At 48.4% G+C, this 16,829-nt stretch overlaps 1 protein-coding gene across 6 annotated transcripts in view; it reads left to right on the top strand.

The window, feature by feature from the left end:
- Camkk2 (calcium/calmodulin dependent protein kinase kinase 2) overlaps positions 1–16,829 on the top strand; it is a 48,116-nt gene that overhangs the window by 438 nt on the left and 30,849 nt on the right. For 4 of the 6 annotated variants that reach the window (XM_038345092.1, XM_038345090.1, XM_038345091.1 and 1 more), the window contains exon 2: positions 14,912–15,437. In XM_038345092.1, coding sequence (XP_038201020.1) covers positions 14,970–15,437 — 468 coding nt within the window. In that variant the 5' untranslated portion in view covers positions 14,912–14,969. Of the gene's footprint in view, positions 1–12,562; positions 12,750–14,911; positions 15,438–16,829 lie in introns of those variants that run through there. The other 2 variants (XM_042055878.1, XM_038345089.1) reach the window with 1 other exon arrangement.

The following is a 16,829-nucleotide window of genomic DNA, read 5'->3' as shown; positions in this document are numbered from 1 at the left end:
GCCTAGGCCACCCTTGCGCTTGACAGGTGCGGAACCTGAGCGCGCGGGAGCGTCCCACCCCCGCAGCCTGCGGGGCACGGGGCGACTCCTGCCCTAGGGGTTCGGACACAGGTGCCAGGACCCCGAGTCTGCCCTCTGACCACCCCGACCTCACAGGCCGGTTTGATCCTTTTGACCTAAATTTACCTCAGGGCTGCAGCTCGCGGGGCATGAAGAGTGCATGCTCCGGCCCCCCGGCTCAGCCCCTGGGGCTGGTGCTCCGGTGCCACCCAGATTTTGCCAAGGTTCTCCCCACCCCCTGGCTGCCCAGTTTGGGGAACGGGGTGTTTTCACAGCTCTGCCTGCCTCCTCCCGGGCTGCTCTCACTTGGAGACGAAGAGGTGGCACTTTGCAGAGGGATGGAGTTGGGGGTGGAGAACATTTGAGGTGCCATGGGCAAAGAAGCAACCTTCTGATCTGGGGGTGGGTTATGCCGCGCATTCATTACCCTAGATGCAACTTTTCCCTTCCTCAGCCTACTCTTTGATTTCCCCCAGCCCTGGAGCAGAAACTTCAGGTGCCCTGGGGCATTAACGATGTCTTTTACTCCTCCTTCCAACTCTGCCCCTACAGGACTGAAGGGAGGATTGCTGTCTGTCCCCAAAACTCCTTTGTTCTTTGGAAGTGGCAGGGGATGCCACTGTTCCCAAGCCTCCCTACAGAAACTGCAGTTTCAGAATAGATTGGGATCAGTGTGCAAAAGCAGCTTCAGTCTGCCAGGTCTTAACCTGCTCATCAAGGCAATCATTTGATGAGCCCCTACCTTGGATAATCGTAGTGACTTTTTTCATCCATTCTGGGGGCAAGAACCCAGTGCCAGGAGCATGCTAAGAGCACCCTCTACCACAGGACCACATTCCTGCCCACTAATTAGGACTTATTGAGTTTTTCCTATGTGGCAGATACTGTTTTGTTGCCTGCGTTATCTTATTTAATATTTACCCCAAATCCTGTTTGTCAGGGAGTTTTGCCACTTTGGTCGAGAATAGGAGATTGAGGGTCCTAATACTCCTTTTAGTATTGAAAGGCTCAGAGAGGTTAGTTAACTTATCTGGGATCACACAGACAAGCAAGGCTTCCCTCACCTGCTTGGGGGAGCCCAGGCCTTTTTACTAAGCAACGTATAAGGCCACAGATCTAAGGAGGTCCTGCGGTCCTGTCAGAACTCCAGCTTGTCTTTCCCTCCAGTCGCTAGTGGGCTAATAACTAGGCTGTAGTTCTCGGGGGGGGGGGCAATTCCACCCCCCTGGTGAGCATTTGAAAACGTGGAAGGAACTTTTTGTTTGTCAGAATGAGACTAAGCACTCTTGGTGTTTAGTGGGCAGGAGCTAGGGAATGCCAAATGTCCTGTAAGAATGCCGCTACCCTAAATGCCAGTAGGAAGATGTTGAGAAATGCCATAAGCCTCAAGTGCTGGGGCAATGGAGAGATAGCTACAAGGTGCATTCTGGAGAAGTCTGCCGAGCCTTTGAAGATGGGCTGAAAAGTGGAGGGAGGAGGTAGAGGGGATAGGATGGGGCCCATCTCAGCAGAGGGAGTTTGTGCATTGGGTTTGGGTGTAGACAGCAGCGCGCTCTGTTAGCTGGGAGGGGACAGCTGGGTGGGGAAGGCCAAACTGCTCAGAATCTAACAGGGCCACTAGTCACCCTTGCCTTATGTGAACCCATCTTAGGAAAGGACTCAGATTGGGAGCCGCTTAGTCACTTGAGACCTTTCTTCCTTGATCTGCCTCCTCCCAGTGGCTCTAGGGCCTCATGGATCTCATTTCTTCTTGCTATCCTGGGGGTTTGGGCCTGTTTTACAGCACGTTTCTCCTTTAGTTAGAATCTTGAACAAGAGAGCCCCAAGGTGGCTTCACGCGGGTGGCTCTTGAGCTGCCATTACCTCTCTGATCACACCTGTAGCTCTTCCTTGGAAAACTGACTTCTTAGATGGGATGTGACCCGGTAGAGTGCCTGGCACAGGTGAAACCCTCGGTTTGGTCCCTCGCACTCTGTAAGCTGGGTGCAGTGGTGCGTGTTTGTAATCCCGGCACTCGTAAGGTGGAAGCTAGATCAGAAGTCAAGATTGTGCTCATCCTTAGGAGGTCGGAGGGCAGCCTGGGCTATGTGAGACCCTGTCTCCAGATAAGTAAATAAACGAGAGTTTAGAGTTCAGATTGTTTGTTGATAGAAATTTGTAAGGGTTTTGGTTTTTACCTTGCTAGCAAGCACTCCACAAGCTACAGCCCTAACCCTGAAAAAAAGGAAAAAGGTGAAGTTCCCTCCAGCAGCACAGTGTCTTTCCCTCGCTCTTGCACCCACACATCTGCTGTCTGTAAGACTAGTGTGTTGTGTACGTGTCCTGCGAGTTACATCTTATATACATGGCCTCACTCTGTATCATGTCTTCTTTGCGTCAAGCCTTTTTATGGCTGAATAATATTTCATAGTCTGAGTGGACTACATTTGGTTTATTCATCCAGTGATGGACGTGTGTGCTGTTTCTAGTTTAAGGCTTCTCTTTCCCTTCTCTGAGAGACAGGGTCTCATTATGTACCCCAGTCTGGCCTTCACCCCTTGATCTTCCTGTCTGTGCCTCCTGCATGTGTACACACCACCATGCCTCGCTGAGTTTCTTTTTTCAATTATAGAACATTTCAAGCACGGAGAAATGCCAAGGTTTTGTTTTGTTTTGTTCATTTGGACTGACTTCAGAAGGCAGGAAGGAGGCCCTGGGCGTGACAGGAACTGGTCAGGGCACTGCCCTGTGCGCAGCCTGGCTGTGTAACCTCCATCCCCTGTTTGGGGGTCACTCCTGGCCAGAGTCTCTTAGCTGAACAGATGAAGTGTATTCTAGCATACATCTCCCTTTTGGAAAGGAGGAAAAGAAAACTAGAAGATTCTGTCATGCCCCTACACCCACCCCATCCCGAAAGCTGCAGAGGGACTATTTTTGTGTTGCCTCTTTTTATCCTGGTGGCTGTAAATAGTTGAGAGATGGCAGTTACAGAGATAAAAATGCAAATTCCAACCTGGAAAGGAGAGATGGATGATCCTACAGGAAGTGGGGGGAAGGGAGAGGCCAGGGTCTTGCTCTCTGCCCTGAGAGGTTGCCCAGGAGGCAGAGCTGAGGGAAGGCTAAAGGTATTGCCCAAGTGTTTCTGTTAGGGAACCCTTAAAGGGAGGCAGTGGTTAGAGGGGGCAAGGCGGGGAGCACATTCCTGTCCCTGTTTAGGTTCTTTTCTTTTCTTTTTCTTTTTTTTTTTTGGCTGTCCTGGAACTCACTTTGTAGACCAGGTTGGCCTTGAACTCAGATTATCTGCCAGCCTCTGCCTTCCTTGTGCTGGGATTCATCTGCCTCCAAGCCTAGCTCTGTTACTCTTTTAAATGTCTTTTAAATGTACATCGAGGGCCAGGTGGCGGTGACACACGCCTTTAATCCCAACACTTGGGAGGCAGAGGCAGGCGGACCTCTGAGTTCAAGGCCAGCTTAGTCTATAAAAGTGAGTTCTGAGACAGCCGGGACTACACAGAAAAAACCTTTTTCTCTAATGGGGAGTGGGGGGACATACATTTAAAGCATCTGGCAAAGAGAGATTGTCTTTAGGTTCACCTCAGACCTGGACACCCATTCTGTGTCCAGGTGTGGGGGCAGGTGGCCCTGTCCGTTTCCTGACTTGTCCCTGTTTGGGAGGGCATGTAAACTTGAGGTGAGAGAGGGAAAGCGGTGATTTAAACAGTCTGTAGACAAGGAGGGATGAGGAATGGATGAAGAGAGTGTGGGTGGGGGAGACAGGATGCCCATGGTGCCATCTGGGCCCCGGGTCTATGACTGGCCAGGCTGTGCATCACTGGAGTGGATCTCTTCCCCTTACAGGTTGAAATCTCATTTATTTCTCTGCCTCTTCCTTTGGTTCCGTGGAAGACGGGGAGGGAGTCAGTTAGAAATGCTCAAGGAAGGAAAAAAGTTTCTACTTCTCATCTTGTCTCAAGTTTTGCGTCCCTGAAACACTGTACTCATTCAGGGGCAGTGCAGCATGCCAGTTTGGATGTGAAATTATATTCACTTTTGATTTGGTAAGAAATGAGGCCTTGGACTACAGCTAGCAGGGAAGGTAGAAAAGGTTTAGTTACCATGGTGAGATTAGAAATTCTGATTTGAAGCCTGAGCGTTGGTGGTGCATACATTTAATCCTAGCTCTCGGGAGGCAGAGGCAGGCGGATTTCTGAAGGATCTCTGACCTAAAGGACAGCCTGGTCTACAGATCTAGTTCCAGGGTAGCCAAGACTCTGTAGAGAGACTCTGCCTCCAAAGCCCCACCTACCCCCCACCGAAAAGAGAAAAATTCAGAATTGTTTTTTATTAAAGCCAGTTATGGAACTTTTATTTTCCTTTCTTTTTGGGGGGAGGTTTGTGTTTTGAGACAGGATTCTGTAGCCCTGGTTGTCCTAGGACTCTTTCTGTAGACCAGGCTGGCCTCAAACTCAGAAATTAACCTGCCTCTGTCTCCCATGCTGGGCTTAAAGGCATATGTCACCACTGTCTGGCTTTTATTTTCTTATTTTATGTTTATGTTTATGTGAATATATGCCATCTGTATACCAGTGCCCACAGAGGCCAGAAGAGACTATGTAATGCCCTGGAGCTGGAGTTATAGGCAACTGTGGGCTGTCATGTGGGTACTGGGATCTGAACTCAGGTCTCCTGTTAGAGCAGCAAGTGCTCTTAACTGCTGAGCCATCGGTGTCTCCAGTCTGCGGCCAGGGAGTTTGACTGCTTACCTGTGGAAGCCTTTGCTTCACTTTTGTTTAATGCATTCACAGCTGTGCCCTCCCTAAAACCCCTTAGCTGTGTGATCATGGGCACATCACGCAGACTGTCTGTGCCTCTTGTCTCCTCCCTGGTGAAGGAGGAAGTAGTAAGGTCATCATGACATGGCAGCTCATGAGCTGATACAGGCTTATTTAGTATGATGCCAAGCAGCCAAGACCACTAGTCTCACGTATCGCCATGGCAGCTGCTATTAGAGCTGTTGCTGTGGGGTGAGTGTCTTCAACAGGATTCTTCCAAGTCAGCCAGCCCCTGGGTCTTCTCCATCTCTGGTTTACTTTTCTCTCTAAGATAAACAAGCAAAACATTGACCTTGTAGCTTTTGTCTTCTGCCTAGCCATCAACGTGAAGGCTGCCTGGGTTATTAGGGGATAGGCAGCTGTACGAGCGCCTTGGGTGTAAGGAACTGAACTTAGTAGAGAAGCTTTTGTCAATCTGTTTGTCACGTGTAGGTCTATGTCTTTGGTGAGCAATGAGCTCTCTTGGCTCAGGTAGTTGAAAACACTGGGGTCTGTGGGCTACGGGCATAGATGAGCCTGGGTGCCAAATCCGTTTCCCATCCATTGTTCTTTCTTAATTCACTTCATGCTAAAGCAGTGTTCTCCCCCACCCTTGTAAAGCATACTCTTACAACACTGACAGAAAGAATCTGTCCACGCTTAAAAAAATCGCAGAGTAAGACCCAGTAGACGGCACTGGGTTACATATGATCTCCTGAATCCATCACTTGGCCAGAGTAGTCGATGCCCAAGTGGGCAGTTTTGAGTCATGGATGAGACCTGAAACTGGTGCTGGGGTTGGCTCCACGGGGCTGCCTCGCCTAGAAGGATGTGTTCCCAGAATAAAGGGCTGCAGTTCTCAAGACTAATGTAGACTGTAGACTCTGGGCCAGCTAAAGACAGCGTCTGACATTCTGACTGGCCTTGGGATGTTTGAAATATACACCCTCCAGCTTACAGTTGCTGAATGCCAGCTGTGTTCTAGAAAGTTCTAGGCTTGAGAATTCAGTGGTGAATTAAAAACCTCACTCTCCAGTTAGTCAAGCCATGTCTCTCAGCCAAGTCCGAGCATTTGTTCTTGGTACAGTTGGAGGCTGCTGCCTTTGGTGTCCCCTCATACAGATTGAGTTCCCAGGAAGGCAGCGACATGGCCTATGCCAGCCTCTTTGTTAAGATTTTGACCCAGCCTGTACTTACTCAGGACACAGTTGTGAACTTTACAAGGCTGTGTCTGTAACTTTTTCCATCCTTGGAGAATACAGATGAGGGCTGGAGAGATGGCTCAGTGGTTAAGAGCATCGCCTGCTCTTCCAAAGGTCCTGAGTTCAATTCCCAGCAACCACATGGTGGCTCACAACCATCTGTAATGAGGTCTGGTGCCCTTTCTTGACCTCTAGGCATACACGTACACAGGATATTATATACATAATAAATAAATAAATAAATAAATAAATAAATTTTTAAAAAAGAGAATACAGATGAGGACTGCTGGCTGTGCACCATGGTCAAGGACTTGCTCTTCATGTGCAGGAACCCTGAGTTACACCTCAGGCGCCTCGGTGAAACAAAAAAGCAAAACTGGCGCATTTTAGCTCCGCTTGAACCTACTGTGATTCTAGGTAAATCAGCAACTTTTAAAAAAACTTTACACTTGGTGTGTGTGCACACATGTGTGAGTGCTCATACCACAGTATGATTGTGGAGTTGGTTCTCTCCTTCCTGTAGCCATCTACAGGTTTCTGTTTCACCCAGTCCCACAGCCATTCAGTCCCAAAGAAACACATGGAGGCTGTTCCTAATTATAAACTGTTTGGCCTGTTAGCTCAGGCTTATTACTAACTTATTACTAACTAGTTCTTACAACTTAAATTAACCCATAATTCTTATCTATTTTTAGCCACGCAGCTTGGTACCTTTTCTCAGTAAGGCATTCTTATCTTGCTTCCTCTGCATCTGGCTGGTGACTGACTCTCTGCTTTTCCTCTTCCCAGAATTCTCCTAGTATGGTTGCCCCCCCACACTTCCTGCCTGACTGCTGGCCAATCAGTGTTTTATTAAAGCAGTATGAGTGATACATCTTTACAGTGCACCAGAACACTATCCCACAGCACCTTCCGCCATCAGGGTTCCAGGAATCAAACTCAGCTCATCAGACTTGGCTGCAGTCCTTACCCACTGAACCATCTTGCTGGCTCTAGTGAATCTTTTGAGCCTTTGTTTTCTATTGGTAAAGTGGAGAATTTAGGGCAGATGATCATGAGGTGTGTGCCTAGACGGCTAACATCGCCTGACTCTTAAAGCTGGGGTTGTAGGCTCTGACACTTGTGATGGTGAAGTAGGTTATGAGATGTGGGATGTGGGGAACATGGCCTTCAGCCTGACCTTGGCCGTACACTGGCAGTTGGCAGTCACACCCAGCTTTTTATGAGGGTGCTGTGGGACTGAGAACTCTAGGTCTTCATGCTTGTACAGCAGGCATTTTACTGGGGAGCCATCTCCCTAGTGTACTTGTTTCTGTGTGCTTGGCAAGGTGGTCGGTTGACTAGCTGTGGTGGCACATTCCTATAATCCTAACAGGCAGGAGGCTGAGGCCGGAGGGTCACAAAGCTAGCCTGTGCCACACCGTGCCACATGCTCTGTCTCAATTTTTAAAAAATTTTAATTAAAGCCGGGCGGTGGTGGCGCACGCCTTTAATCCCAGCACTCGGGAGGCAGAGGCAGGTGGATCTCTGTGAGTTCGAGGCCAGCCTGGTCTACAAGAGCTAGTTCCAGGACAGGCTCTAAAAAAGCTGCAGAGAAACCCTGTCTCGAAAAACCAAAAAAAAAAAAAAAGAAAAAAGAAAAAAAAATTTTAATTAAAAGGAAAAGGAAAGTATTTCCCAGGACAGACTTCCTTGACCCCCAGCTTCCTCCTTCTTCATCGTCAGCTGCCTCTCTTCTGTTCTCTTGTGTACTGTTCTGGCTGTCTACTGTGCACTGTGGCACTGGGGCACCTCCTTTTAAATCTTTCATGAGGTTGTTGGTCCCTTGTGACAGAAACCACACAGTAGCTTCTCCATAATCACTTGGAGTTTTTCTTTCTTTTTTTTTTTCTTTTTTCTTTTTTGGTTTTTCGAGACAGGGTTTCTCTGCAGCTTTTTTAGAGCCTGTCCTGGAACTAGCTCTTGTAGACCAGGCTGGCCTCGAACTCAGAGATCCGCCTGCCTCTGCCTCCCGAGTGCTGGGATTAAAGGCGTGCGCCACCACCGCCTGGCTTTTTTTTTTTTTTTTTTTTTTTTTTTTTTGTTTTTGTTTTTCGAGACAGGGTTTCCCTGCAGCTTTAGAGCCTGTCCTGGAGCTAGCTCTTGTAGACCAGGCTGGTCTCGAACTCACAGAGATCCGCCTGCCTCTGCCTCCCGAGTGCTGGGATTAAACCGGCTTTTTTTTTTTTTTAAAGATTTATTTATTTATTTATTTTTAATATTTATTTATTTATTATGTGTACAATATTCTGTCTGTGTGTATGCCTGCAGGCCATAAGAGGGCACCAGACCTCATTACAGAGGGCTGTGAGCCACCATGTGGTTGCCGGGAATTGAACTCAGGACCTTTGGAAGAGCAGGCAATGCTCTTAACCACTGAGCCATCTCTCCAGCCCTAAAGATTTATTTATTATATACAGCATTTTTTCCTGCACACCAGAAGAGGGCATCAGATCTCATTACAGATGGTTGCGAGCCACCATGTGGTTGCTGGGAATTGAACTCAGGACCTCTGGAAAAGCAGCCAGTGCTCTTAACCTCTGAGCCATCTCTCCAGCCCCCCACTTGGAGTTTTTCTTTGACCATTTGGTTTTGTTTGTTTTTTGAGACGTGTTCTCGCTGTGTAGCCCTGGCTAGCCTCAGATTTGCTGTGTAGAGTGGTGTGGTACATACTTTTAATCCAGTCCCAGCACTCGGAAGGCAGAGGCAGGTGGATCTCTGGACAGCCAGGGCTACACAGAGAAACCCTGACTTGAAAAACTATGTCCTCCACCCCAAATTTGCTGTGTAGCTGAGGATGAACCTTGAGACCTTGAACAGCTTCTGATGCTTCTGCCTCTACCTCCATAGTATTACAGCGTGCACTCCTATGCCTGGTTTATGCAGTGCTGGGGATTGAAGACAGGGCTCTTACATGCCTGGAAAGAACTCTACCAATTGAGCTTCAACCCTAATTGCTTGTTAAAAGCACAAATGAATGAATGAATTTCCTTTAGGGCCTCAGTTTCCCCAGGTGAGAGAGGATATGGCTGTTTAGTTCCTTTCCTGACTCCAGGACTGACATCTTCTTAGTCTCTTAGTCTTCGTAGGCTCCTGATCCTTTTTTTTTTTTTTTTTTTTTTCCTGGAGTGCTAGGGAAGAGGGGTTTGAGAACCCTGAGGGACTCTGAGGAAGATGTGTCTCTGATTTTGAGACCCACCCACTGAGTTGTCTTCCAGCCCCAGCCCCACAGTGGCTCAGCTCAGCTCAGCATTTGGCAGGTGGCAGTTGCTGGTTGGAAATGGCCCCCAGGAAATGGAAATGGCCAGGCATTTCCTGTAGGCCTGTGCCACTTGGCTTTCTGGCACAGGAAGGAACATTTCTCTCATCCTGGCTGGGGACTGGCTCCATCTGCTCCAGGAAGGGTCTGGTGGCTCCACTGGGTGCCCTGGAGTGAGGGGGGCCTTCTGGGCGGGGCAGTGCTTGTGATTCATGGGGAACTGCCAGGCCAGACTGCTGGCGCTTTGCCAAACCTGGGCAGCTTTGTGGGAAGGTCCTCTTCAGTCCTGTGTTCTGATCACTGCCCCTCCTTACAGAGGGCTTGTCCTGTGGGAATTACACAACCAAGCAGAGTTACTCTGTGCCTAGTAGCTGCTGGGCTTAGTGTGATTTCAGTAGTCTTTTATGCTAAGCTACTGTTTTTATGTGCAGTTTTCTGCTAGAGGCATCTTGGTGGCTTCATTAGATTCCCGTAGGGTCTCTGGCCCAACAATTCAGAATACTGGCTTAGTCTGTGGGAACGGGGCAGGATCCTTCTACACAGCCCTCCTGGCCTTTGTTCATCTTTTCCCTAGATCTGGGTCTGCCTGTCTTCATAGGCAGCCCTAGCCTGGGTCTGAAAGCTTCTGTTCTCCTCCTTCAGACCTTGAAGGCCAAGTCTGCGTCAGAGGCGGTGGCGAGGGAGGCCCAAGCCAGACACTGGCTGGCCAAAGAGACTTGATTAAAAGCAGCTTTGTTGGGGGTGGACGGCTTGGTGTCCTTGGCCTGGAGTAGAGATCGATAAGCAATTGTTTTTGTGTTGGCAAGAAAAAAAAAATCCCCATTGACTCCCGCAGGCACTGCCAAGTCTGGTTTTCTTTTCAGGAACACTTGTAGCCCCAACAGAGGTAGCTCTTGGAGGAAGGACAGACCTCCTGTCCTGAGGGTAGCTGGACCACACGAGAGCAGGTGGGCTCCCCAGGGCAGCAGTCACTCGGGAACTGTGTTTAGGCATTGTGTTGAAAGGATAGCACATTAGTCATGTATTCTGAGTACATGGCTCATCTGCTCTTCATGACCATCTTAAAGATGGGGAAACTGAGGCAGAGAGCTAAAGCAAGCTAGGAAAAGGATAGGCCCAAGCTATGGAGTCCAGGGTCCTGCCTTCCTCTTATTAGAAGATGAGGATCACAAAAGAATATGTAGAGTAACAGCAGCCAGACTGCAGATAATGTGGAACTTGGGTAGATGCATCCATTGGCAGGGAGGCCAGGGCAGGGGCAGAGCTAATGATGTCATCCTTGGTGCTCTGAAGTGTGGCTTATCCGTTCCTATCATGGATGCTTACTTTCTTCTGGAAATTCATTTTGGGGCCGGAGAGATGACTCAGCAGTTAAGAGCTCACTGTACCCTTGCACGGGATTTGAGATCTTGCACGGGTTCCCACCTCCCAAGTCTGGTGGCTCACAACTGCCTGTTACTCCAGCTACAGGGGTGCCATGCCCTTTCTAGTGTCTAGGACACCTGCACTTCCGTGACACAGACACACATACATATCATAAAATATGCACATAATACACACCCAGTGAAAATGAGCCATATTCACCATGTACAACCCTGCGGCATTAAGCATTCCACTGTGTTGGGCTCCTCTCATTTGGGACCTCCTTGTTCTCCTCTCCTCTCACTATGCTGCTTTCCTTCTTCCTGTTCGGCATGCAGGCTCTCATGTAATCCGGGCTAGCTTCAGACTCACTGAGTAGCTGAAGTTGACCTTGCATTTCTGCTCTCACCTGCCTTTTTGCCTAGTGATAGACCCAGCGAGCACCACCACCTGCAGTTTCTGCAGTGCTGGGGGTGGAGCCCAGGCCTCTGTGCCTGCAGTTTGGGTACTCCACCCACTCAGCACCACCCCAACCCTGTTCTGTTTCTTGCTGTGTGAATTTGACCATCATGGCTGCTGTTCACTGGTTACCAGTTAGTGTTGGCTCATTTCATTTAGCATATCTTCAGGGTGCTTCTCCACCACCTTGTAAGTAAGTCAGACTTGCCTTCTCGTGACCCTTACGTGACCTTACCCCGTTCTCTGTGTCCACACATCCTTTGATGGACATAGGGTTGTTTCCGCCTTCCGGCAGTTGTGACTGGTGGTGCTCTCACTCTTGTTATGCAAGGGTCTGACTGAATCCCTCCTTTCTGGTTTTTGAGTGCATACCATTGAGAGGAATTACTGGCCACGCAGGAATTCCATGGATCACTGTCTGAGGAACTGCCAGCGTTTGCTTGAGGTTTGAGTGTGTACTTCCCTTGCTGTTCACTAGGTTGAGTATCTTGTCACATGGTTGAGTTTGCTGTGGTTCTTTTGGGTGTGTGGTATGTGCACGTGTGTGTGTGTGTGTGTGTGTGTGTGTGTGTGTGTGCGCGTGAAGGGGACGTTGGGTGTTCTGCTCTGTCACTCTACCTTATTCCTTTTGGACAAGACTAATCCTGGAGCTCGGTTGGCAGTCAGCAAGCCTTAGCCAGCCTCCTGCCTCTGCCCTCATAGTGCTGGGGTTACAAGTGCATGTAGGTGACACCTAGCTTTTAATGTTCATGCCAGGATTGGAATTCAGGCCCGCGTGCTGTGCAGCAAGTAGTACTCTTACCCATTGAACCATCTCCCCAGCCCCTTGTTTTTCTTTCTTTATTAAAAATAAAAATCATACAATATATTTTTATCATTTTTTCCTCCCTCAGGTCCTCACATGTCCTCCATACCCACCAACCTTTATGATCTTTTTCTCTCTCTTAAAACAAATAAACAGCTGGGCAGGGTGGCACACACCTTTAGTCCCAGCGCTTGGGAGGCAGAAGCAGGTGGATCTCTGAATTTTGAGGTCAGTCTGGTCTACAGATCAAGTTCTAGGACAGCCAGGGCTACACAGAGGAACCTTGTCTCAAAAAACAAAAAACAAAAACCAACCAATAAATAAATAGGTAAAAATAAAAAGAAACCCTTATTTTTTTTTCCTTCTAAATCATGAGAACACATGAACACGAATGGGAATGCCAAGGCTTTTCTGATTGGAGGATTCCCAGCCACCTTGCCTGACATAGTAGATGCTTTGCAAGTAATTCTGAATGGACAGTTCCAAGAGGGCCCAGCAACATTATTGTGTCTCTGCTGGGTTCTTTAGGGAGTCCTGACTGCCTCACACTTTTACACCTTCCTCTCACGATTCTCTTGTACCAGAGTGACCCAGGAGGCCATTTATGCCCTCAATCTCTGCCAGTGCCCACTGTTTTCCCAGCACCTCGAGAGATCCTCCTTGATTAGCACACAGCTGCCATCACCTTTGTGGATGCACTGACTTAGCTCCAGCTGTGCCTGGGACATTTGTCAAGACACGTGAGCCAAAGCTCCGTCCCAGCGATGGTGAAGGTACGAGTCAGTCTGTGCTCGCTCGCTCTCTCTCTCTCTCTCTCTCTCTCTCTCTCTCTCAAATTGATGTAAAAATTTCATGTGACATAAAAATGATTTTTTTGGGGGGAGGCACAGTGCTGGGGGGTAGAACCCAAGGCTTCTCAAATCCTAGTTAGGAGGTTTGCTGTCAAGCTTCATGCTGCACCCCAGCCTCTAATTAACCTTTTTTTCTTTTAAATTTGAGACAGTTCTCACTCTGGCTTGCTTGGAGCTCATTATATAGACCAGAATGGCCGGGAACTCAAAGAGATCCTCCTGCCTCTGTCTCTGGGGTACTGGAAATAAAGGTGTGCGCTACCATGCCTGGCAGATTAATTCTCTTAAAATCAGTAGTTCATTGCATTTAGTATAAGCACGGGGTTGTGAGATTACTTCTGTCGGTTCGACGACATCTTTACCAAGATCAAGCCCTGTACCCATTAAGCAGTCACTGCATTGGCCCTAGAGTGCTCCATAGCCTCTGTGGATTTGCCTAGTATGGAAATTTCATTTCCATGGAATTATGCAATACATACGGGCTCTTGGGACTGGCCTTGCACTTGGCATGCTGTTTTTATCTTTCATCTGTGTTGTAACCATTGCCAGTGCTTCTGGCCCTTTTATGGCTTTGTAGTTTTCCACTGTTTGTGTGAACCACACTTTGCTCATCTTTTCATTTGCTGCTTCCCTCTCAGCTGCAATGACTGGTACCGGTTGGGTGTGCTCTTAGGAATGGACCACATGGGAAGTCTCTAACTTTTTTTTTTTTTTTTTTAGAAACCACCTGCAGGCAGTTATCTTGGTGGTGCTGGGGCTTTGAACTCAGGTTCTTGTGCTTGTAGGGCAGTCACTCTTACCCCTGAGTCATCTCCTCAGCCTATTGGCTCGATCTATAGCCTGGGCTGACCTGGAGCTCCGCCCACTTACAACAGAGGTGTGACAGCACATCCATGTTGCTGCCGGCCTCACTCATGGCGCAGTGCAGCGTGGAAGATACAGGCAGAAGGGTTTCATTTAGCCTACCTAGCATCTAAAAGCTATTTCAGTAATTACTAACTCTTAAAAAAAACTGTGTGTGTATGTGTTGGATACCTGTGGCACCCAGAAGCATCACATCCCTTGGAACTGGAGTTAGAGGTAATTGTGAGGTACCCAACGTGGGTTCTTGGGAATCAAACTACCACCAACAAAAAACTGTGGTGGAGGGTCTTTGTTTGTTTGTTTGTTTGTGTGTTTGTGTGTTTTGTTTTGTTTTCTGCTGTTCAGCCCCTATAGATTCTTGCTTGAGGGAAGGAAAAGTTGGGATTGGGGAACTAGGCAGTAGTAGATTCAGATCCCTGCTGAGCAGCACAGCAAGTAGCTGCCAATCCTTAAGGGCCTGTGTGGGAACTCTTGGGGTTCCTTATACTTGCTTTTATAGGAATCGAGTTTGGATTCCTTGTCACGTTACGTGAGAAGGAATACAAAGAAAACATTGCTTTTTTTTAACTTACAAATTATTTTGTGTGTGAATGTTTTTACCTACATATGTCTGTGTACCATGTGTGTGCCTGATGTTCTTAGAGACCAGAAACAGGTATCAATTCCCCATCGAATTGGAGTTACTAATGGTTGTAAGGCACCATATGAGTGTAGTACTGGGAATCAAACCCAAGTCCTCTGTAAGAGTAGCAAGTGTTCTTTACCACAGAACATTCTCTCCAGCCTTCAAAGGATGCATTTATTATTATTATTATTGCATAGGCTGGGAGATCACATCACATCCTGTTCTGCAATATTTTCTTTTTTCCAATATAGCTCTTGTTGTGTAGTCCAGGCAGGTCTTGAACTCCTGTTCCCACCTTCTGAGGGCTGGGATTATAGGTGTGGACTACCACAACTGGCTGCACATTTAGTTTTTGCTTGTTTTGAGACAGAGTCTTGCTCTGTAGCTCAGGCTAGCCTGGAGCATGCTGTGTAGCCCAGGCTGGTCTTTAATTCCTGGTGATACTCTTGCCTCAACTTTCCCAGTCTTACACCATCATGCTGGGCTGCAGGTGTTAAGGACGCTGGATGTGTGCACAAATCAGATGCTAGCCTGGTCCAGAGGAGCAACTTGTTTTCCTATCCATGCCTGGCTGACCCCTTTTCTTTTTCTGCAGGCAGCTGTGCTGCCGATGGAAGTGCTCCGGTCTGGCGGATGAAGTTGGTACACACACCATGTCATCATGTGTCTCTAGCCAGCCCACCAGCGACCGGGCGGCCCCCCAGGATGAGCTGGGAAGCGGGGGTGGCAGCCAGGAAAGCCAGAAGCCCTGCGCGGCCCTGCGGGGACTCTCATCCTTAAGCATCCACTTGGGCATGGAATCCTTCATTGTGGTCACGGAGTGTGAGCCAGGCCAGGGTGTGGACCTCAGCCTGGCCCGGGACCAGCCTCTGGAGGCTGATGACCAGGAACTGCCCCTTGATGCCTCAGAATCCGAGGCACGGCCCCTCCATTCTGGTCGTAAGATGTCCCTGCAGGAGCGATCTCAGGCTGGGCCGGCATCCGGCAGCAGCCTGGACATGAATGGACGCTGCATCTGCCCATCCCTGTCCTACTCGCCGTCCAGCTCCCCACAGACCTCCCCGCGGATGCCCCGGCGGCCCACAGTGGAGTCACACCACGTCTCCATCACAGGTTTGCAGGTTCGTGAACTGTGATGGGCTGGGTGGGGCTGGGAGGGTGAGGTGAAGGGCAGTGGAGCTTACGTACTGGCGTGAAGTCTTAAATCAGTCCCTTTGCATTTCAGCTGCACAAACACTAACTCTTCTCTTTGACTACTCCAGGTGGCCTGAGGGTGTCTCCCATAGCTGGGTAGCCACCCCTCCGTCAGCTGCTGAACCATGTTTGTTTGGTTTATTTGAGACAGGATTGCACTATGTAGCCCAGGCTGGCTAAGCATGGCCCTCTCTCCTCAGCCTCCTGAATGCGGATTGACAGGTCTGCGTGGCTGCCGCCGGCATTCTGAACTGCTTTTTCTAACGTTTGAGATGAGTTTGCACGTTCTAGGATTTTATGTAAACAGGTCCACTGCCTGCACACTCTCTTAGCTCAGTGTCTTCTCCAGCATAATGATTCTGAGATTCATCTGTGCCATTGGATATGCTCTTGGCCCCAATAGCTACAGATCCAGCCAACCTTGAAAATATTCCGAAGAAAAAGATTTGCAACTGTATGAGCCTGTGCAGGCTATTTTTTTCTTGTCATTAAATGATAATTTAAATAGTTACTGCCTCTGAGCCCTAGAGTAGAATGACTTACATAACACTGACATTGTATTAAATATATAAGGAACTTGGAACTGATTTAAAGTGTGTGTTTGGGAGCAGTGGGAGAGGGATTGCTGCTTTTACAGAGGCCCTGAGTTCTATTCCCAGCACCCACGTGGAGACTCACAACCACCTTTAACTCCAACTCCAGAGAATCTGTGTCCATTTCTGACCTGTGGGGACATCTTACACACACACACACACACACACACACACACACACACACACACACACACACACACGAACTGAAGAGATAAGATGTGAGGGAAGAGGGCTGGCTGGGTGTGAAGGGCTGCACCTGTCATTCCAGAACTCCAGAGGCAGAGACAGGAGGATCATCGCAAGATCAAGACCAGCTTAAGCTGTATAGTGAGCTTCAGACCAGACAGGTTGTCTCAACTTCCTAGTGCTAACATGTAAATGAGAAAGGCTGTGTAAAGATTATATTCTGTACTGAAACAGTGCCCTGCCATTTTCTTTAAGGGACTTGAGCTCTGTGTGCCTGGTATTTTCAGAGTTCTGCAACCAATCCCTACAGACACCGAGGGACGTGTGCACTAGCTATTTATTTATTTATTTATTTATTTATTTATTTATTTATTTATTTAATTGTTTTTGGAACATGATCTCATTGTATCCTGACTGGCCTCACACTCCTGAGGGCATGATGCCACCATGCCTTGCTGTTGGTTCTTTTTATACCGAATCATTTTCGTTTCTCTTGGGTAATCCTAGAGGCAGAGTGCTGGGTCCTGTGAAAGGTCTGTG

The sequence above is a fragment of the Arvicola amphibius genome, chromosome 10 (assembly GCF_903992535.2).
Source record: "Arvicola amphibius chromosome 10, mArvAmp1.2, whole genome shotgun sequence".
Lineage (NCBI taxonomy): Eukaryota > Metazoa > Chordata > Mammalia > Rodentia > Cricetidae > Arvicola > Arvicola amphibius.
This window is presented reverse-complemented; position numbering and strand designations above follow the sequence as displayed.